Raw genomic sequence first — 19,436 nt, forward strand, 5'->3', positions numbered from 1 at the left:
TTAGATGATGGGGGCGGGGGGGGGGGGGGGGTGTACCAGGAAGAGAGCATGAGAGCATTTGAAGTGAAGGGAAACACACTGGAACAAAGGACTGCAATGAACACAGGGCAGGAGGCACAGTTAGATCACAACTCCGTCTTTTCTGTGCAACATCAGGCAGGAACAGGCACAGCAGTACAGTGGGAGGCATTCTTGCAAGCATAACCGAAGCAGAGATCAGAGTAGCAATCCAAGCACATTTACAAGAGGAGGCAGAGAAGGAGGGAGGGCGAGAAGGAGGGATGAGAGAGAGCAGATCTATGAAAGGAGGAGGAGGGGTGTTGCATGCTCACACAGTGTGACAGAGATAGAGCGATGAACGAGGCTAAGACACACAGAGAGAGAGAGGGAGAGAGGGGAGAGCACAGAGCAGAGATGGGGACCGAACGCTGAGACAGAGGTAGTTGGAAGGACTCAGATCTGCAGAACAAACGTGAGGAAAAGGAGGAAGAGAGTGAAGGTGAAGGAGAGCAGGAGGGAGAGAGGCGGGAGGGAGGGGGGTGCAAGATGATGGAGCCCAGAAATAGGTTTCTCAGGACAGCTTTTCATCCCTGCAAGACATGACTCTTGGTGTTGGACTGTGCTGAATTTAGCCAGGGGGACAACACAGGACAACACAGGACAGCAGGTCTGCAGCACATTGACTGGGTTCAGCCTCACTGGATGCAGCAAAGCAGCTGATTTATTACTGAGGGGATGGGTGGCAGCGTGTTTGAGCGTGTGTCTTGGAGCGCACGTGTGTGTGCATGTGTGTGTATGCAGGTTTTTATGGGTCCTTGTAGCACTCAGAGCTGTGGGAGCGACCATTCCTCCAGTCATGAAATGACATTCAGCAGGCAGGAGCTTTGTGTGCTGGCGTGGATCTGCAGTCCTCAGTAGGAAGTGCGAGAGTGGGGATTCAAAGCTGTCATCGAGTGCAAGTGTGCGTGTGTGTTTACAGTGCCATTTGCTGAGGTGAGCCGAGGAGGATCAGCTATATGTGTTGTGTGTGTGTGTTTAGGTTGGAGTAGCAAGGGTGCAGCAAAGGCAAAGCTTCTACACAATGCAAGGACGATTGCAGGGGAACACCGATGGCAGTGAGTGCAGCTAAAGTACAAGGAGTGCCCTGGGGGTAAGGTGGAGGACAAAGGCAGGGACAGAAGAAGGAGAGGGGAAGGAGAACAGAGGCAAGTGGAAAACAGAGGGTGATCATGGCTGTCATTCAGTGAGCTATAGCATATGCTGTAGCGCAGAGCGGAGTGGTGCGGCAGGGGGAGGACAAGCATCACTGCACAGGGGAGGGGGAGAAACTACGGGAGAGAGAAGGTGGGGGGAGTGGTGTGTGTGTGGTGGGGAGGCGATCAGCTCAGCACCTCTTCAGCACCTGGAAGAGGAGCAGAGCAGGACAGGCCCAGCAGAAGACATTCATTCATTCACGTGCACAGAGATGAACTGATAAGCGGCTAGGTCAACGTGTAGAGGTCAAAGGGAGCTGAGGTGTGACGGGAGTGGGTGGGTGGTTTGACTGTACTCTCTGCTGGTCCTGAGAGCAAGGCGAAGGAGTTCCCTGGAGGAAAGGGGGGTCAGGTCCCCAAGCCCTGTTTCTTCTGACCGTTCTGCCCCCTCTTCATCGCCATGGGAGAGTGGACGATTTTGGAGAGGCTGCTGGAGGCGGCTGTCCAGCAGCACTCTACTATGATCGGAAGGTAAGACATGGATTTAAGTGGGAAGGTGGTGTTTTCTGGTTTTGTGTCCGCGGTTTTATGTCAACTGATGAGCTGGGATTTTTTTCTTTCTTTCTTTTTTTTTTTGCACATTACATGCTGTTTTGTATGGATCTGTGGATGGCATCTGTACAGAGACTACCCTTCTCAAGGCTTGTCCCAGTGCTCTCCTCTGTTCCACTATCCCTCACAGTCCTCCCTGCCTTCCCCGTCCTTTCTTCCTCCCTGCTCTCCTCACTCTTATCCTCCACACCCACTATTAGTTAAGGCATAACCTAATTGCACATAGTCAGCAGCAGGCATTACGGTTAAATCAGAGAGGTTCCTATGTTTTTACTAGCTAATAGCCAAGCTATTGATAGACTATGCTTGATGCTGCTGGCCACAGACCAATATGACAGAAGGAGGAGAGGGGACTAGGAGTGAGAGGAGGGGAGAGCAGAGGTGCGGAAGATGAAAGGATGGTGAGCAAGCAGGTGTGGAGGAAGAATCATGGGGGGAGTTAATGACTCTGAACTCTGAGTGATTTTATTTCCTAAAAAAAACAAAAAAGTTAATCCAATTAGTTTTGACCAGCAGACATTGTTATACTTTGCGTGAGAGTGTTTCGTGGCGGAGAGTTGAACAGACGAGCTTTTAGTTTGATTAGCAGTGGAGACATGCCACGGAGACTTGCTGTAAAATTGGTGTGAAATACGTGCCCCACATGCGTGCCCCACATCATCTCTGTGTGATTAATTGATTGCAAAAGTGGAATTTTCCACCCAGTGAACACAATCCAAATGTCCCACTTGGATGCTCATTTGGCAAAGTGAAGAGTCAACATGCTTCAGCCTGTGAAATCTGGATGTATATGTCGGCCATTTAAAAACTGCTTTGCTTTGGTAAAAACAAAAAGTAACAGTGAAGACTGTGATCGCCCTGCTGTGTTCATTAACTCAAACTCAACAAGGACATGGCCTAAACGTCTTTTTGCTTCAGTGGTCTTTTGTGTGAGTGTGTGTGTTTCTTGCCCCGTGTAAGTTAAAGGACTGCAAAATGGCTCATGTGTTCATTGTCTGTGAATAAGCCAACATCCTCCAGTGGCACTGGAACTGCGTCAAAGTAACAGAGATGATGTGAGCTACACATTTATACCAAAATTTCAGCTGATCGGCAATTTGAAGCTAAGACAGAGATCCTCCTTCCAACCAAATAATTTCAGTCAACTAATTTCTGTATTTTAAAAGTGCATTAACCAACGAATTCATCTGGTCCAGTCCTCATATGGAACAATAACCTGGACGCTGACTTGATTTAAAGATGCATTAAGCAATCTCACAGTCTTGTGAGTCCCTCCCATTGATGGCTTGGGAGTACTGTTGTAGCACTGAGAATCAATATCCCACTTGGAAGCCCTACACAGCTTTCAGCTAGTTGTTTTGGTTTCTTTAAGTGGAAAAACCAAAACAATGCTGGTTCGAATGAATGTGGGCAGTCGCTCCCGGTACCGAAGCTAACTGTCCTGTGTAAAAAAACGCAGAAGAAACTGGTAAGCAAAGTTGGAGATTTAGCAAATGAAAAAAAACAAAACAATTATGAGTTGGAAGAGCAAACAAGGGCTAAAACGCCAGTGAATATTGGAATTACATTCAACAGGTGGCCAGATAAAGGAGACCGAAGGGATGTCCGTGTTGCTCTGTTTCTGCTGGATATGTGAGTAGGCAACTGTTTGCTAACATGTTAGCCATAACACCTTGATAAGCTAGATGCTAACTGTTGTGAACTTGTTTTGGAGTCTTTCCGCCCCCTAGTGGTCAAAAATTACTTAATGCAGCTTTAAAATAACAGTTCTGGAAGCTGAATCAGTAAAATCCTGTGAGCACAGGGTACAAAGAACGCTGAAAATTAATCTCTGGATGATTCACGCCACCTACAGATTTTCAGAGGCACAGAAGCAACTCTCAATTTGTCTGCTACCTCTTTCAGAAGTCATAAAGACTATTCTCACGATGCACTTGGTTTTTTCTTATATGCATAGTTTGAGCTATTTGTTGATCATGCACTTCACTGGCTGAACACTAATAAAGGGTATCCTGAATACCAAAGATGTGTTTAGTAAATCGAGTGGTACAGTTTAGAACAGGGCACTTTTTTGTGTGAGATGTGATAGCGTTTACTATATTTATTTTCTATTATGTGTCAAACTGTCCAAAGACACGTGACATTGGATAGTTAAATGATAGTAAAAAAAAAAGCGCATCTCCATCATATAGTAGTATGAAATCCACAGTGAAATGCTTTGTAAATGATCCCCGTGTGTTTGGCTTTCCTCAGAGTGTTTGTCCTACAAGGCTCTTTAGTTGACCCTAGAGCATTAGCTGTAACATTATCTGCTTCCCAGTGGCGGGGTTTCCTCCATTTTTCTTCCATCTGCTATGTAAGCCAAGAAACCTTTGTTTTTGAGTCTCTCTGTACATTATTTGTTAGCATTTTTTGTTTTAGGCCCCCGAACAGCTTCTTATTTTCTCTACGCCGCTTTCGATTTTGTCCCTTTAGTTAGCATGTGTGCAGGATATCTGAAGATGTACAGGAAAACTCACAAGTACCTTGGACAGAGAGGCCGTGGACTAGCTTGTAGCAAGTTATTTTTAAGTGGTGATATTGCTTTTCAACTATAGAAAGGAAAAGAAAACATTAGACATTCCTAGGTTATCTCAGCAGTAAGACAAAAAACAACAACAACAAAAAATGCCTTGACTCCTAAACCTAAGCATGTGTCTGCATGGTCAGGAAATCAGTGACACATAATAATTAAAAGACAGGAATCATGTTTCTGGATGTACCAGCAAGTTGGAGAATTGTTCACCACTGGCACAGTTTTGTGCTGTCAAGGTGCCTCCTAGATTGTTAACGCCAAACCCCACACTAAATTATGTGTGGAGTCAAAATTGTTGCACTGACCTCTATGGGTTGAAAGGTTCAAGTCTGTTGCACCACTGACCACAGCCAACAACCATTGTTGGCTGTGGTCCATTGCACTCGTGAACACAACCGTGATGTAGTGTTGCACTGTTGTGCGTTGTGAAGTCCTGCACTTCACAGGGTGTGGCATGCAGCGACTGGTAGATGGCATCACAAGTAGGATGTTCAGCCTGTGTGTCGTTACTTTGACAACGTTTGCATGTGTTCGCTTGCAGTTTTAATGGATGCGGTTCCAAAGCACAGAACAGTGACGTTTCGACATAAAAGGTCTCCCCTGCATCCAAACTTTGGAACATGGTTGCATGTCAGTCATCTTTTTTTGAGTGCCGACACGAGGATGCAAATCCACTGTGAGACACCGACAGCATTTTCAGATGTTTAGACTGTCTTTTTGAGCTACAATTAAGCTGTTTCTTAATTGTAGGTTTAAGCTAACCTATGCCCTGGCATAGGATAGATAATTAGCTCAGGATTACAGAAGAGTGTTTGAAATAGAAACGGACCAACTACACTGTGGCATAGGTTAGCTTAATTATGGTCTTTGATCGAGACAGACAAATTGAGAGTTGCTTCTGTGCCTCTGACTAACCACAGGTGCCTTGCGTATTATGACTCATTCAGTTATTAATGTTGTGTATTGTGAAATCTTCATAAGCTTGACTTCTAACTGCACAATGTACAATGTGTGCATGGATAACCGATGACTGTACTCATGATAACATGGAAATGAAAATCATTGTCAAGGCTGCAGTAATCCACCTCTATCCCAAACCAGTTTTACAGTTATGATAACCCTGAAATCTTTTGCATTAGATAGTATAGTCAGTCTGAGTCTGTTAATTGTAACAAATTAATGACATTTCTGATAAGAATGGAGGTCAGCACACAGACCTGTATATCTATTTTCTGTACCTAATAAAGATTTAACAAAATCTGCACTGAATACGTGATGTTTGTTAGCACTATCCTCTCCAACTTAAACATTCAGGCTCCAAAATTAGGAAAACGAAATTGTTATTTTATTCTTATGCCAATGGCACAGCTCTACTTGTGTACATTTGTGTAAAACATGACACTAGCAGCCTTGATAATTTTCTATGCATATTAACTGACTTCTGGTTACAATTAAAACAATAATTTCATTTTTTGTACATCTACAGCCTTCACAATAAAAATTTTACAGCAGTAATTTACTTTTTGTTTTGTCCTATTCGTAATTCTTGCTGATATACAATCTCATACAAATTAAGTATTTAAGTGGGTGCGATAGACAAATAAATTACATGTCCATATAATACTGCAAACTGAATGTGGAGGCCATGCATCTAACACCTAGGCGCGTCATTTTTCCCAGTCCTTAATCTGTATACAAAAATCACATCATTACAATATATTTTAAAGCACACAACTACAGGCAATAAACTGTTTAATATTCACATACAGTAATACAGTTTGTGTGTGTGTGTGTATGTGTGTGTTTCACATGTGGTGCTCAAACCATTTGCAGATCGCAGGTGTGAATGTTTGTGATGTCTACCGTGACAAAAATGCGTCCGACCGTGTGAAGATCAAGCCTTTGGGTGCGAGATATATAACTTGCCTCTCCTTGACTGCATTGCTGTAGTGAGGTCAGCGCAAAAGATGAGCTGGAAAAAAAAGAGGCAGAGATAATGGAGCACTAGAGTGATCTGAGGAAGATAAAATAATAAAGGTAACCGGATGGATAGAGAGGAGATGATGGGCGCTGTAGAGGCAGAACAAAAAAGCTGCAACGGATGGATGAGGGTGGGGGTGAGACAGAGGGAGGAAGAAAAGTTTTCCCTCTGCAGAGGTTTATCGCTCGGAATCTGTGTCAGAGATCCTTCAACTGAAGTTGCTGGCTGACCCGGCACACAATGTTGACAGCAGTGTTCATGAAGCAGCTCTTTTAAATGTTCAGGTTGATTCTGAGATAAAGTAAATGCAAATGTCACTGTCTATGCTGTTAAAGCCACAAAAGTACATTTCCATAGATTACATTCTGTAAACTGCATTTCAATCAGATTAAGAATTAGTTTACAAAGTGCTGTTTGCTGTTATTCATTTATGCACTTTTAGATTTCTGCATCTATTTACCCTTTATTTGTTTTTTATTCTGTGATGAAGCTCTAAATGATCCATTATTCATCATCTATCACTCCCCACTTAAGCAGTATAAACCATAAAATCTTAATAAATGCTTCGTGCCTCTTGTTGCACGTTGCAACTGATGTCAAGTCATTCATTAAAAATGTATGCAGAGTTGACCAGCCTTTTAATGCAACAAAGTGGTGTATGAAATACACCTTGTTGCTCTGCAGTGCTGTTTATATGGCTGGAAGAACCTGCACTTAGACAGGCAGCCCGGAATGGTTTGACGTGACCGAACATATCTGGGTTCTTGTTTGTTGGCTTTAAAAGCAAGATGCACTCTTTGCCCCGAAGTTGTTCACTCCTGCAGTTTTCATGGTCATGTTCTTTTCCTAAATGGGTCAGGATATCCACAAGAAGGCGGTACCCTACTTTGAGAAGGGCACCCTAGTTCTCCCAAAATAATCAGAGATGCAGGAATGCTCTGCGTGAATTGAGGACATCATCCCTTCTGACAGAATATACTTCATGTATCATTGATAACCATCTTCCTGGATAAGATTTATTCCACCCGAGAAGGTTTTGTTGCAAAGCAAAACAACGGCGTCCATATTGCAGCATTAGAAAGGATTAGTAATCCATCATCGTTCGCCAAGGAGCAGGACTGTCGTTCAAATTAAAGCATTTTCCTGCACATCTATAGTTGTCATTAGTTTATTTGTGCAGCAGTCCCTGATGTTGAATGAAATTGATTGCACGGTTTGCCACTAGCGCTGAGCTCAGCTTTCACTCAGCGCGGGCTATTATTCATTTCAGCAACACATCAGCGGTGTGTGTAAGAGTTTTATCGGGCATGTAATGTTTCCCCTATGCATAGCCTAAATGTATATTTAATGACTTCCCACATGTAGTGATATTTTCTGATTCGATTCAGACAGGTTTTGTTAAACTTTTATGAATTGTGAGCCTGTTATTAAACACCCAAACTCCCTTAAAGAAAGCATTTTGAAGATGTTGTTTTTTAAGGTAAAAATGTAGTCCAGGAAAAATGTGCACCAGAGACCGAAGTAATGACTAATGTAAATGCTTATTTCTTTTTCTTTAACATAAACAAGGGCTGGTTTAAAAGATGTGAAGTGAGGCATGCATGTATGTGGGCTGCACTGAGATTTTTAAACTATTTGCAGTGTTCTAATTATTCATTGCTTAAAATAAAGACAAACTTTAACTTCCTCTTGGGTAAATCCTGGTGGCAAAGATGTCTAACTAGAAATGTTTGACACCGACAACCTAACAAATCTATGATACTATGATACAATATGTAAAGCTCCAATCTAAAATAAAAAGAATAAATCAGTAAAAAGTAATAAGCAGCCTATTCTACAGGTGGACAGATCAATCCCAATATCGATATTATCTATGCCAACCCTGGTATTGGTATTAGATCTATGCTAGCATGATAGGATCAATGCCTTATTTCTATCCTAAGTTCAGTAGCCCATTGAATTGTGTTATCTATTGTATTCACAGCCTATGGCACGTTTAAACAACAGAAGGTGAAAAGCTGAAAGGCGCGTTTCGTTGTATTAACTAATTATTGTGGAAATTAAAGTTCACAGTTAATTAGTAGTCATTAAAATGTGTTCAGCATTTGTCAAAATGATGATGATTCAACTCATAAATCACGACACCACTGCTCTCCCCTCCATATGCTGTCTTTATAGGTTCAAAGTATCGGTATCAGTATTGGTATCAGCAGTATCAGTCCTGTATTGATCTGGCATCAGCTCGATACCAAAGTTTGCAGTATCATACACCACTAGCCTAATCACAAACTTAGCCATCAGCTAGTGAAGGTTTAAAATATGGACAGAGTTAGGACGTGGGCATGGCTGAGTGGGAGAGACATGAAATAAGCGTTCACCTTGCACAGGTGGACGGTGCTATCATGTTATATTGTGGGAAGTCAATTTACAGGAGCCAACCACATTACTAGAGTCTGACTGTCTTTAATGGCACATTGCAGGTTTAGGAAAGAAAACACGCAGTTTGAGGGTCATTAATAACAAATACATTTCCCTCAGTTGAAATAAGAAATTAATACACACATTAGAAGGAAGTTAGGGACATTCATTAATGTGCAGATTGAATCATATTTTACTGTGATACATAATGACAGTACTTACAATAGTAAGCCACTTGATTTGGAAAGTAACCATCATGTTAGTGTGCTCTAACTTTCAGAAAGGACAACTGATTAGAATTTAAATAAGCTGCCAGAAAAGCCACGAGGCAGGAAGCTGTTTCACACCCCAACATATGCAAACACAAATATTATAGACAGGTTATTGTATGCAACTCTAAGCCAATGTTTAAATGAACAAAAGCTCGCACGTTGTGATGAACAAAGCATCTGAATTCACAAAGTGTTTATATGGTCTTTCAGTAACTTCTAGTAATTAGCTTGTGATTAGAAGCTTTTACAGCTGTAAACTCCCACTAATATAGATCTGTGTTTGCTGGTTTTATAACTAGCAAGTTATATATCATAAGTGCTTTTCCAACCTTTTTCCATGAGGCTAAAACTCCATTAATACTTTTTACAGAGAAACTTGCTACATACAATTTTACTAAAAGCCTTACAATTAAATCTTTGCAACCCAACACACAATTTAACCAGCGCTGACAAGTAGCAAAGGTTCTGTTTACTGACCTTATGTAGAGGCTACATTTTAGCAGCGGAGATATTTTCATAAAAAAATAACCATTCCAGACATTTACTAAGATTTTATGTGTTTTTTGCAATTAAACAGTCAGATGAAAAGCCCCTACATAAAAATTAAGGTTAAATATGCTACTTTAGGAAAACTTGTGAGTGCTGTTTGAAATATTAGGGACAAAAACTTCTAACAATTTGTTACTTTTCAGCACCAGATTTTTATGCTTAAGAAGATATCCTCTGAAGACAAACATACAGTGCAACCACATGAGGCAGCTGATTTTTGTCTGCTGCAAGACTTAAAGGTTCTGGCACTAAAACATATTAGAGAGACAGAGCAGAGCTGATGCATTCTGGGAACTGTCAAAATTAAAAAGGGGTCTTATGCAACGTCCTGAACAAATACCATTTAAAGTATGAGTCCAATTTCCCAGTCTTGCTATTTTGGGTAGGTCTGAAAAGGTCAGGCTCGGTGACGCGGTGATGTTTCCTGTTTTTATCAAGGATAGCTTTGACTACTTGTTATCTAGTTTGGGAGAAACTTGTGTGAAACTTCAGAGCTGCGTAAACTTAGCTGCGCTAACCTGTAATCATCTCTTTTCTCGTCAATATCAAGCATTTCATTAATAAATATATAAAAAAATATCTCCTGTAACTCCTTCATCCTCAGTAACCAGACTTCCATTACAGTGATGCTGAGTCATTTGCCCTGTCAGTCGCCCTTGTGTATTTATTTACCAAAAATGTCAATATTTTTCAATTCAATATCCATTTAATTCAATTTTATTTATACATCACCAAATAAAAACATTAAAATCGCCTCAAGGGGCTTTATACTGTAAGGTAGACCCTACAATAATACATAAAGAGTAAAAACAATCATATGACCCCCTATGAGCAAGCACTTTGGCGGCAGTGGGAAGGAAAAACTCCCTTTTAACAGGAAGAAACCTCCAGCAGAACCAGGCTCAGGGAGGGGCGGCCATCTGTACAAAAATGTATTACAGGAATAAAATGGGAGACCTGATGTGTGTAAAATCCCATCATTACGCCAAATACTGTACTGTAGGCCAAGATGTCATATAAATGGAATCTTCTGAAATTGTATATTGATGTGATCAGCAAAACGTGCTGGTTCGGGATACACAAAGAAATGCTGATGCCATTTATTTGGTTTTCAAGTTATTTTAGATAGAAACACTTATGCATAATGTTTGCCTCGCTAGCTTGAGTCGAGATGAAAGAGTAATTTTAGATGACATAAAGACAAACGGGATAGAGGAAAGCTGCATCTGGCGTGCTCTGCATTATCATCGCGCATGGTTAGGCCAAGCGATGAGTTAACAGAAACGTTGTGTGTAGGAATTTCTTCCCCCAGCTTTCTTTGAGTGGCGTGAAGTAGTTTGGCATAAAATAAAAATACTCATCATAAACCGTTCTAAGGCATCTTTCTCAAGTGCAGCTGTAATGGTTTTGCTGTGAAGATTGAGATCTCGCTGTTGTCTGTTAGCTGAGGTATAATTGGCACAGATACCTGTAGAGTGTCCCCCAATTAACTTTCCCGTTTCCTCCGTTATTCCTGCAAAACAGCTGGAGGCCATTTCCCTCCGAGATGTTGAATGAGCAAGTGATATAATTACATTTCTGCCCATGTTGACTCTGAGTCGTGGCACAGTGGAAACTAGCAGGATGAAAAAGCTGTTGTGGTTTGAGTCTGACGTCGCTAAACTCGGGCAGATTTTTTAAAACCGTTTCTGTTTCACACTCTAAGTAACGTATTTCAAGACAGCAGGGGTAAGAGAACCACCGCAGCTCAAGTTTAGCTTAAATTACCGTATTCGTCACGCTGACTCGTAGTTGCACTTCAGGCATTCGTGCACATCTGCCGGATATGTGGGCAAGACCTTAAACTATTAAAACACTTTAAGAGAGGAGCAGTGATGAGAGGCGGGTGGATAGAAATGTCTGCACTCTGATAATTAAGCTGTCTAATTTCAAGGCCCGGTAAGGTCTTTATTCATTATGTGCTGCCATCAGCAATCATTGGAGCTTATTATTGAGAGCGTATGGGTGGCAGGAATATTTTTATCCAGGTTTCTTCACAGCTAACTGCACTTATCCAGCGCTTCAGAGGCCAGTCTGTGCACCTTCATATATTAACAGTTACTTTCTTATATTCACAATCTATGTATGAAAGCAAGTGTAGGTTTTCTGGTGCATTTGTGCTTGTGGGCCTCTGTTCTCCCTGGAGGCTGGCGACAGCAGCTGCTGCATGAATGAACGTGTGTGTGTGTGTGTGTGTGTGTGTGTGTGTGTGTGTGTGTGTGTGTTAAAGCCTCTGGGAAAGACAGAGCTTGCATGTCCAGCCGACACACCAGCTGATGAGCAGCTAACATTACACTGCACACACAATCTTACAGGTCAATCAGCTGCCTGAGGATCACTTTGAAGGTTAACGCAACAAAATACCACCTCATTATCTTTACTTCCTCCTATTTCTGTCCCTCTAGACATAAACGTTAACATGCCCATGAGCTGCTGTTTGTCTCTGCGCTTTATGAAAATGTCAGCTGTCAGTGATGAAGCCCAAGAAAGCAGATATTAAAAAAGAAGATCCAGACGTGAACACGATCCACAGACGCAGAAGGATTGACTTCTAAATCTTATCAAATCTCCTGGACAGTGGTAGGGATTTAGAAGGTCTCTAAAAATGTAATGATTAGTCTTAGCTTTAACCGGGTCCTCCGGGAAGCAGGATGCTAAATTAGGTGACAAGTGGGGACTGATGTGGGAGACAATTTAGCAGCCATTTAAGAAACTTTTGGTGACAGGAACCATGCTGTGATATGTCGTAATGCCTGAATCTTTTTCATGCCCACTTATATGAATCAACTCTTCAAGTATTTTAATATTCTGCCCCATGGGTTTGAGACACTAAAACTTCTGACATCTTTTTCATTATTCATGATTGTTATTGAATATTCTGCAGGTTCAGGCCTTCGTGCTGTCCTAATCTTCTCCTAGTTACCGTATTGGCTAGTTATGCTGCAGGACTTAAAGCACTGATGTTTGCAGACAACGTTCGGGCGCTGCTTTCTGCTAATGCAGCAATCTGCCCCATGCTGATTATTCCGTTATCCAGCAGTAGAGCAAACACATAAACCACCACACACAAACAAACACACACAGCACTCAATACAGGGAACACCTTGGGATTTTTTTTTAATGACAAAAAAAGCAGAAGCAATGACTGGATTTTTAAATGACTGCAATGCTGCGCTACTTTAAAATTGAACAAACTCTGAGGAGGACAAGAAAACTGCAACCACAAAGTCCTTATCCCTCTATATTTATGTAAAAAAAAAAAGCCCAGTTTTTCGTTTAGATGGTGGTGACTACAGACAAATACATACTGACCTATGTCGATGTAATGAAAGACTGGTATAGAGCACTATTTAAAATTTTTGTCAACAGATTTGGATTTGGTCCATCACTAAAAAAGCTGTCACAATGATGAACACATGACAGCATAGTGGAAAGTTTGTCGAGATGAACTGATATTACATGTTGCAGTACATCTATGTGGATGCACTCATCGGAAATCACGATGCCTGACATTTTAAGAAGAAGAAAAAGCTTCAATCCTCTTACCTTCAGTCTGAGGACAGTCTGAACTAAGAATATTTCAGTTCAACATTAAAAAACATGTCGCCCATGAGTCTGTGGCATTACACACAGATGTTTACAGCAGGAAGATTCAGTGGCATTAAGTTGTAATTATGACATAGTAATTATCACTGGGCAGAGAAGCAGCCAATGTCTTTTATTACCTTGATTAGAAAATCAAGGTGGAGTGCAGAAAAGCTGCTCTTGAGCCTCTTGCATGGTTTTAAATCAACATCCAGCACTGCAGATTCTCACACTGACACTGACCTAGAGTTAGTCATATATCCTCTATCTTTTAAACAAATATTTGCATACAGACGAGCTGTGTCGACCACAGATCTTCGTCCCTGTGAGCAGAATGCGTCAAATCTTCCTGTGGTGCAGAGAACCATCAATATCATTCATTCAGCCATATCGACTGCTGTCGAACCACTAGTGAGCCCGTACACATCAGGCTAACCGCAAAGGAGCAGATGTTGACAGATGTCTTAATGTGAATGACACACAGGACCAGATTTGAACTTCTGAAAGTCCAAAGATGCGGGGGAGCTTTATTCTGCTGGATTTTTAACCATGATGGAAGTCAGTGTAGCGTGCACGCTGGCAGCTGCTCTGAGCACAGGCGACTGTGAGTCTTTGCCATTTTGCACAAGTCATACACATGGCTGACTCTTCCTCTTTGTGTCTGTGTCCTCGTGCCTGTCTTCTTCGCACAAAAAAACACACAGGCATGCATTCGCAGGTGGAGCAGCGATAGTCCTGCAGCAAGGCACTGCTCTATTTTAAGTCTGTTTCATGCTAACGCATGTTCCCCTGGTGTACCTCTTACCTTCACCCGTCTTTCCCTTGGCTTCAGCAAATTGCCTCCTCTTTCACATCATTCAAACAAATGTATTTTTTTTTGACTTGTCGGATATTTCTAACAACTGTAGGCTATTTTTCCCCCCCATACTGGGTGTCTATACAGCCATCCTCTGCAGGTTGCTGTGGTTACTGGTCACTGAAGGTCGGTAGGCATTTTGAGCCCTCATTAAAAGATAAAGTATGGAGTCTCATTTTATAGCAAACAAGTTAGGATGCACGTGCATATTTAAAATACAACAAAATCCCATTACTTTGGCTATTGTCCTACGTAGCTGCCTTTCACTTCAGGGCCAGCTCCCATCTATCTCTATCCCTTTACTTCCCGTCTGTGGCCCCCTCTTGTGCTTGGATACAAGAGTGTGCTAAGCAACTGGCTCTTCCACACAGGGAGCATTCACATCCACGGCTGTGGCATAAATACCAGGGAACTCAATGATGTGCAGGCTTTCCTCGCTCATTAGAAAGAGCTGACACTGCAGCCCTAAAGCCAGAGTCCTCCTCCGCAGTGCCCATACTGGATCGACACCATGAAAATAACAGAACAGCTGTACTGCTCTCTAGATCCACCGGTCCCTGGACACAGCTTTCTATAACTGCAGCAAAGCACTAATGATGCTCAATGGGAAGTCCATGCAGTTTTTAGCAAATGCCACCTCCTCGGGAGAGCAGCTCCCTATAGTTGAGGCAACTCGTTCTTTTCTATGTGAGCTCTTTAAATAGCTACACATCTTAAAAGCTTTGCAACTGTGACGGTTGTTGCCCCTTAATACGGTGCATGCTTCTTTCCTCACTTGGGAGTCAACAATGAAACAGAAGGAGGTTATTTATACAGCAATATACTATTCAGTTGCTTTGCAACAGAGATATTTTGGTATGTTCGATAAAAGCTAATTAACACTAGGGGAAATATGCTAACATGCGAGACTGATTCTTAAATCAGTGGGTGTCTATTATAGCTGTTGCCATTCAGTTCCATTTCAGTCCAGCTGTGAAAATGAGTGTGAAATCATCTTTATCTTATGATTAGTGACCTGAGGTGCGCATGCTATCTAGAGCACAGCTCCATCATCCCAGGGTATTGTTTATCACGGCAGCTGCTTACAAGCACACAAATACGCGTGCACACGCACACACATGCAAAGTGAATGTAGTGTCACTGTCCCTTTAATTTTCAGAAACGCATATTCAAAAAAATCAAAACCACTATTGTCGACAGCACCTATTCACCATTAACTTTATACCGACTCACTCGTACGGTCATGCCCACATATAATGTTCCTTTGTGGATTTGCTCCTCATTAACTGATGCTGTCTTTCTCCTGTTTCACCACCTTCCCTTCCTGCCCTCTCTCCTTCTGTCTCTGCAGGATCCTGCTGACAGTGGTGGTGATTTTCCGTATCTTAATAGTTGGCATAGTGGGGGAGAAGGTGTATGAGGACGAGCAAATCATGTTCATTTGTAACACCATGCAGCCCGGCTGCAACCAGGCTTGTTATGACAAGGCATTCCCGATCTCGCACATCCGCTACTGGGTTTTTCAGATAATCCTGGTGTGCACGCCAAGCCTGTGCTTCATCACCTATTCTGTCCATCAGTCAGCCAAAGCACGTGATCGAAGCTACTCTCTGCTGCATCCTTACATGGATCACCATGGTCATGGCCACCATGGTCGCCACCATGACCACCACTCTCGTAAGCTCCATGCCCGAAACATCAACGGCATCCTGGTGCACCCCGACAGTAGTAAGGAGGATCATGACTGCTTGGAGGTCAAGGAGATCCCTAACGGACCCCGGGGACTCCCTCCAACTCACAAGAGCTCTAAAGTGCGACGGCAAGAAGGCATCTCCCGTTTCTACGTCATCCAGGTTGTGTTCCGCAATGCGCTCGAGATCGGCTTCTTGGCGGGCCAGTATTTCCTGTACGGCTTCAACGTGCCGGGGATGTTTGAGTGCGATCGCTACCCATGCGTGAAGGAGGTGGAGTGTTACGTGTCCCGTCCCACAGAAAAGACTGTGTTTTTGGTCTTTATGTTTGCAGTTAGTGGCATATGTGTGCTACTTAACCTGGCAGAGCTCAACCACCTTGGCTGGAGGAAGATAAAAACGGCCATCAGAGGGGTGCAGGCCCGGAGAAAGTCCATCTGTGAAGTGCGCAAGAAGGATGTTTCACACATGTCCCAAGCCCCAAACCTGGGCAGGACCCAGTCTAGTGAGTCAGCCTACGTCTGACAGAGGCTTCTCTGCCTGGGGGCTCAAAGACCTTTTAAATATTGGAGAAGAGCTTTTCCCTGGCCGCAGACCACCCATCAGTAGGCACAAAACTGACAACTGCATTATTATTCAGGGGCACAGATGGACTCTGTGTAGTGACGATGAACCATTACTTCACCAAGTAGAGTTTTTGACACTTTGAAACTAAAAAGGTAACTGTGTTGCTGTAACATTGAGAGCTCTGCTCTGCCTAGGTGACACTAGGTGCCTTCACAGAACCCAACTGACAAAACTGAGCAATTACAAATAATATTAATAGACTGTAGGTTTAAAGGTTGTGTGAGGTTGAATTATCTGAAGTTCTTCATTATTTGCCTTTGCTGTAGCTTAGAAATCCTCTCATTTTCCAATTATGTGTGCATATGCAAGAGCTTAAGCGCGTGCATGCATACGCATGTGTGTGGGGAAAAAAAGCCAATCTCTGACTCAAGTCAGGATAATTGAATGCTAAACTAATCTGAGCTACTGAGAGAAAAATAATGTCCACACTGTTAAGACCACACAGTGGACAAACAAGCACCTTTTGAACAACACAAAATGATCAGCACTAAAATGTTTAGTAAACTGGAACACATCATTTATTGTATCAGACTCTTTTCCTAAAATTTCTCACAAATCTCCATATTCTTCACCGCATTAGGTGCCAAACAGACTGCAGACTCGCATCACCTGAGAGCTTCTGCTCAAAATAGGACACAGGGTGCACTGAAGATGAGGTAGATTACTTTCCAACACTGTGTCAATGCACCACAATGCTCCCAGTGCCTGCAAGGCACTGTTTACGTTCACACACAAAAAAGAAAAAAAAAATCAAGTAAAGTGTGCCAGTGTTTGCACTTTGGCTTGTAAAATGTTATTGCTGTTGAAAGCTTATGAATGGAATTAAACACTTTAAACAGGAAAAGTATTGTAGTCACAAATATTTTAACATGTAACCTCAAGCTTTTTTTCACAAGCTGATTTGGTGCCATATTTCAAAGTTACTGTACATAGATGAAATGTTATAATTACACTTAGTGTTTTCACTATGCGGTAGAGATAGGCTGTACTTGGGTGGGAGAATAGGGGCTTGGTTGGTTATGAAAATTAATCATAGATTGCCAGCTTTAATGAGATGTATTAATAATGTGCTCTTTGTAATGCCTTTACCCTCTGATGGAGACTGTATGTTCCAAGAAGTGACTTCCCTCTATGGACTCTGAAAAAGGCATGTAACTGAAGCATTATTAGAATGGATAGATTATGAGATGTAACTTTAAAAAAGAGACTGTTTAATTTATTTGCATCCTGCTCCTGTGAAATGTAATACTCAGCATGCATGAAGATGAAAACTATAAAGAGATATGAGCATAGAATCTCGTTATGGGAATAATGAAAGCAAATACCTGAAAGGCGCCACAACTGCAGCAATAACAATAATAATGATAATATATAGTATGTGACAAAAAATATGTGAATAAATCATTATGCAGTGATTTTGGCTGTGCTTTGTTTAACAAAGATGTGATAATTACTATGCACTGTTGCCTTTCTACTTACGTTGTGTGGTGTTAGCTGATAACAGTCATGCAGGTACACCATGCAAAAAGGAATTTCACTGGAACACTACATCAGCATATGTTTATTGCTATTACTACTGCTAATGCGGTGCAGTGTAGGTTCAAGCGTAAAGAATGGTGAGTTTCAAAAGTCTTCATTTAAAATACATGGACGAAAGTAGGGGGCCGGTGTTCTGACAAAACACCCTACCTATCAAGTTGTCCTAGATGTTGTTACTGCGCATGCGCACAACTCAAAACGCCCATGTTTTTGGTGTTAATAGTACACACCTATTATTTGATCCTACCCGGATCTTGTGCGTGTGAAAAATGGTTAGTATTATATGTTTTACTTCTTTATTACAGTTGATACTTGTTTTCTGTAAGCTGTTGTCAATTTGTTAACTTTTCAAGCTAAGTTGCGTTTTGTTTTGTTTTTTTCAAAAATACTGCAATTTGGAGTCTCAATTGAAGTCATATTTCAAGTCTTGATTTATTACTTCTAAGTTTCTGTAAACTGGCATACAGCGTAAACCTTGTCAATTAATTTTAGTCCTCCTGCAGTTGGTCGACACCACGCTCCGCTGTTAGCACGTTTTGATAAGTGTGATTTGGCTATCAGAAAGTCATACCTATAGATATGTACGATGGAGGCATAAACCACCTAAGGTAGTATATTCTAATGAGGTAACACGCATTGATAGACATGACTATAAAGTTACGCTACGGTAGGATGTTTTGACAAAGTAGGATGTTTTGTCAGAACACCGGCTACACGTTACACCTACAGGAGCTGCTCGGTCATGGAAACCAGTGCCACGAAGCTCCCGGTGCACAATTTTTGTGCTTACGTTAATGCCACAGGAGGTTTCTCTGCAGTTACTGAGTCAGCAGAGCATTGGCGACTTTTATGGACTATACACTTCAGCAGTCTCCGACCCCAAACTATATGTGGTCTCCCACTTTTTGGGTAAGTTACTATGGTTACTATACACTTTGCAATAATACCACTTACAGCTTATCATGAAATATCCAGAAGGGTTTAAATTTGATTTCTTGTGACTAAATGTTTAAACATCACCTTTCTTGCTAGCTGTTGTCATAAATGCTAGTTAGTTAAATGTGTTATTCCTATTTTATAAATGTTCAGCGACATTTAGAATGTGATTTGACTAATGAAAATGTAATTAGGGGTTTTATATGAGGATTTTCTGTCTTTTAGACTAGTTGACTAGTCCATTTCTTTTTTCTGTTTAAATAAGTAGAAAATCAACCGCCAGAAACATTGCCAGTATCATTGGTGGCATCCTATTACAGTATTACAAGTTCTTCAGAATGACCCAAGTGTTGGTAAAGACTAACTGCACGGCTTGGTGCTTGATTTTTATACACCCACAGCAAGGGACTGAAAACACCAGAATTTAAAGGTTAGGAGGTGTGGGCCTATACTTCTGTCCATAAAGTGTACTGTAAGTGAAACTAAACAAAAACTGCATTAGCAGTGTAGTTAAAGCAAAACAGAAACTTACATGCGTGTAGAATAAGTAGCTGTCTGTGGTG

At 41.8% G+C, this 19,436-nt stretch overlaps 1 protein-coding gene across 2 annotated transcripts; it reads left to right on the top strand.

The window, feature by feature from the left end:
* Positions 1-155: 155 nt before the first annotated feature.
* On the top strand, positions 156-17,799 carry LOC308386557 (gap junction delta-2 protein-like). Of its 2 annotated transcripts, XM_080866180.1 has the most exons (3): positions 156-1,724; positions 3,381-3,437; positions 15,432-17,799. In XM_080866180.1, the coding sequence occupies exons 1-3, from the start codon at positions 1,654-1,656 to the stop codon at positions 16,294-16,296; spliced, it is 993 nt and encodes a 330-aa protein (XP_080722306.1). In that variant the 5' UTR covers positions 156-1,653; the 3' UTR covers positions 16,297-17,799. The 2 variants fall into 2 exon arrangements, with proteins under 2 accessions (XP_080722306.1, XP_080722307.1); XM_080866181.1 differs by lacking the exon at positions 3,381-3,437 and having other exon boundaries at positions 160-1,724.
* The last annotated feature ends 1,637 nt before the right edge of the window (positions 17,800-19,436 follow it).

The sequence above is a fragment of the Rhamphochromis sp. 'chilingali' genome (assembly GCF_963969265.1).
Source record: "Rhamphochromis sp. 'chilingali' genome assembly, chromosome: 19".
Lineage (NCBI taxonomy): Eukaryota > Metazoa > Chordata > Actinopteri > Cichliformes > Cichlidae > Rhamphochromis > Rhamphochromis sp. 'chilingali'.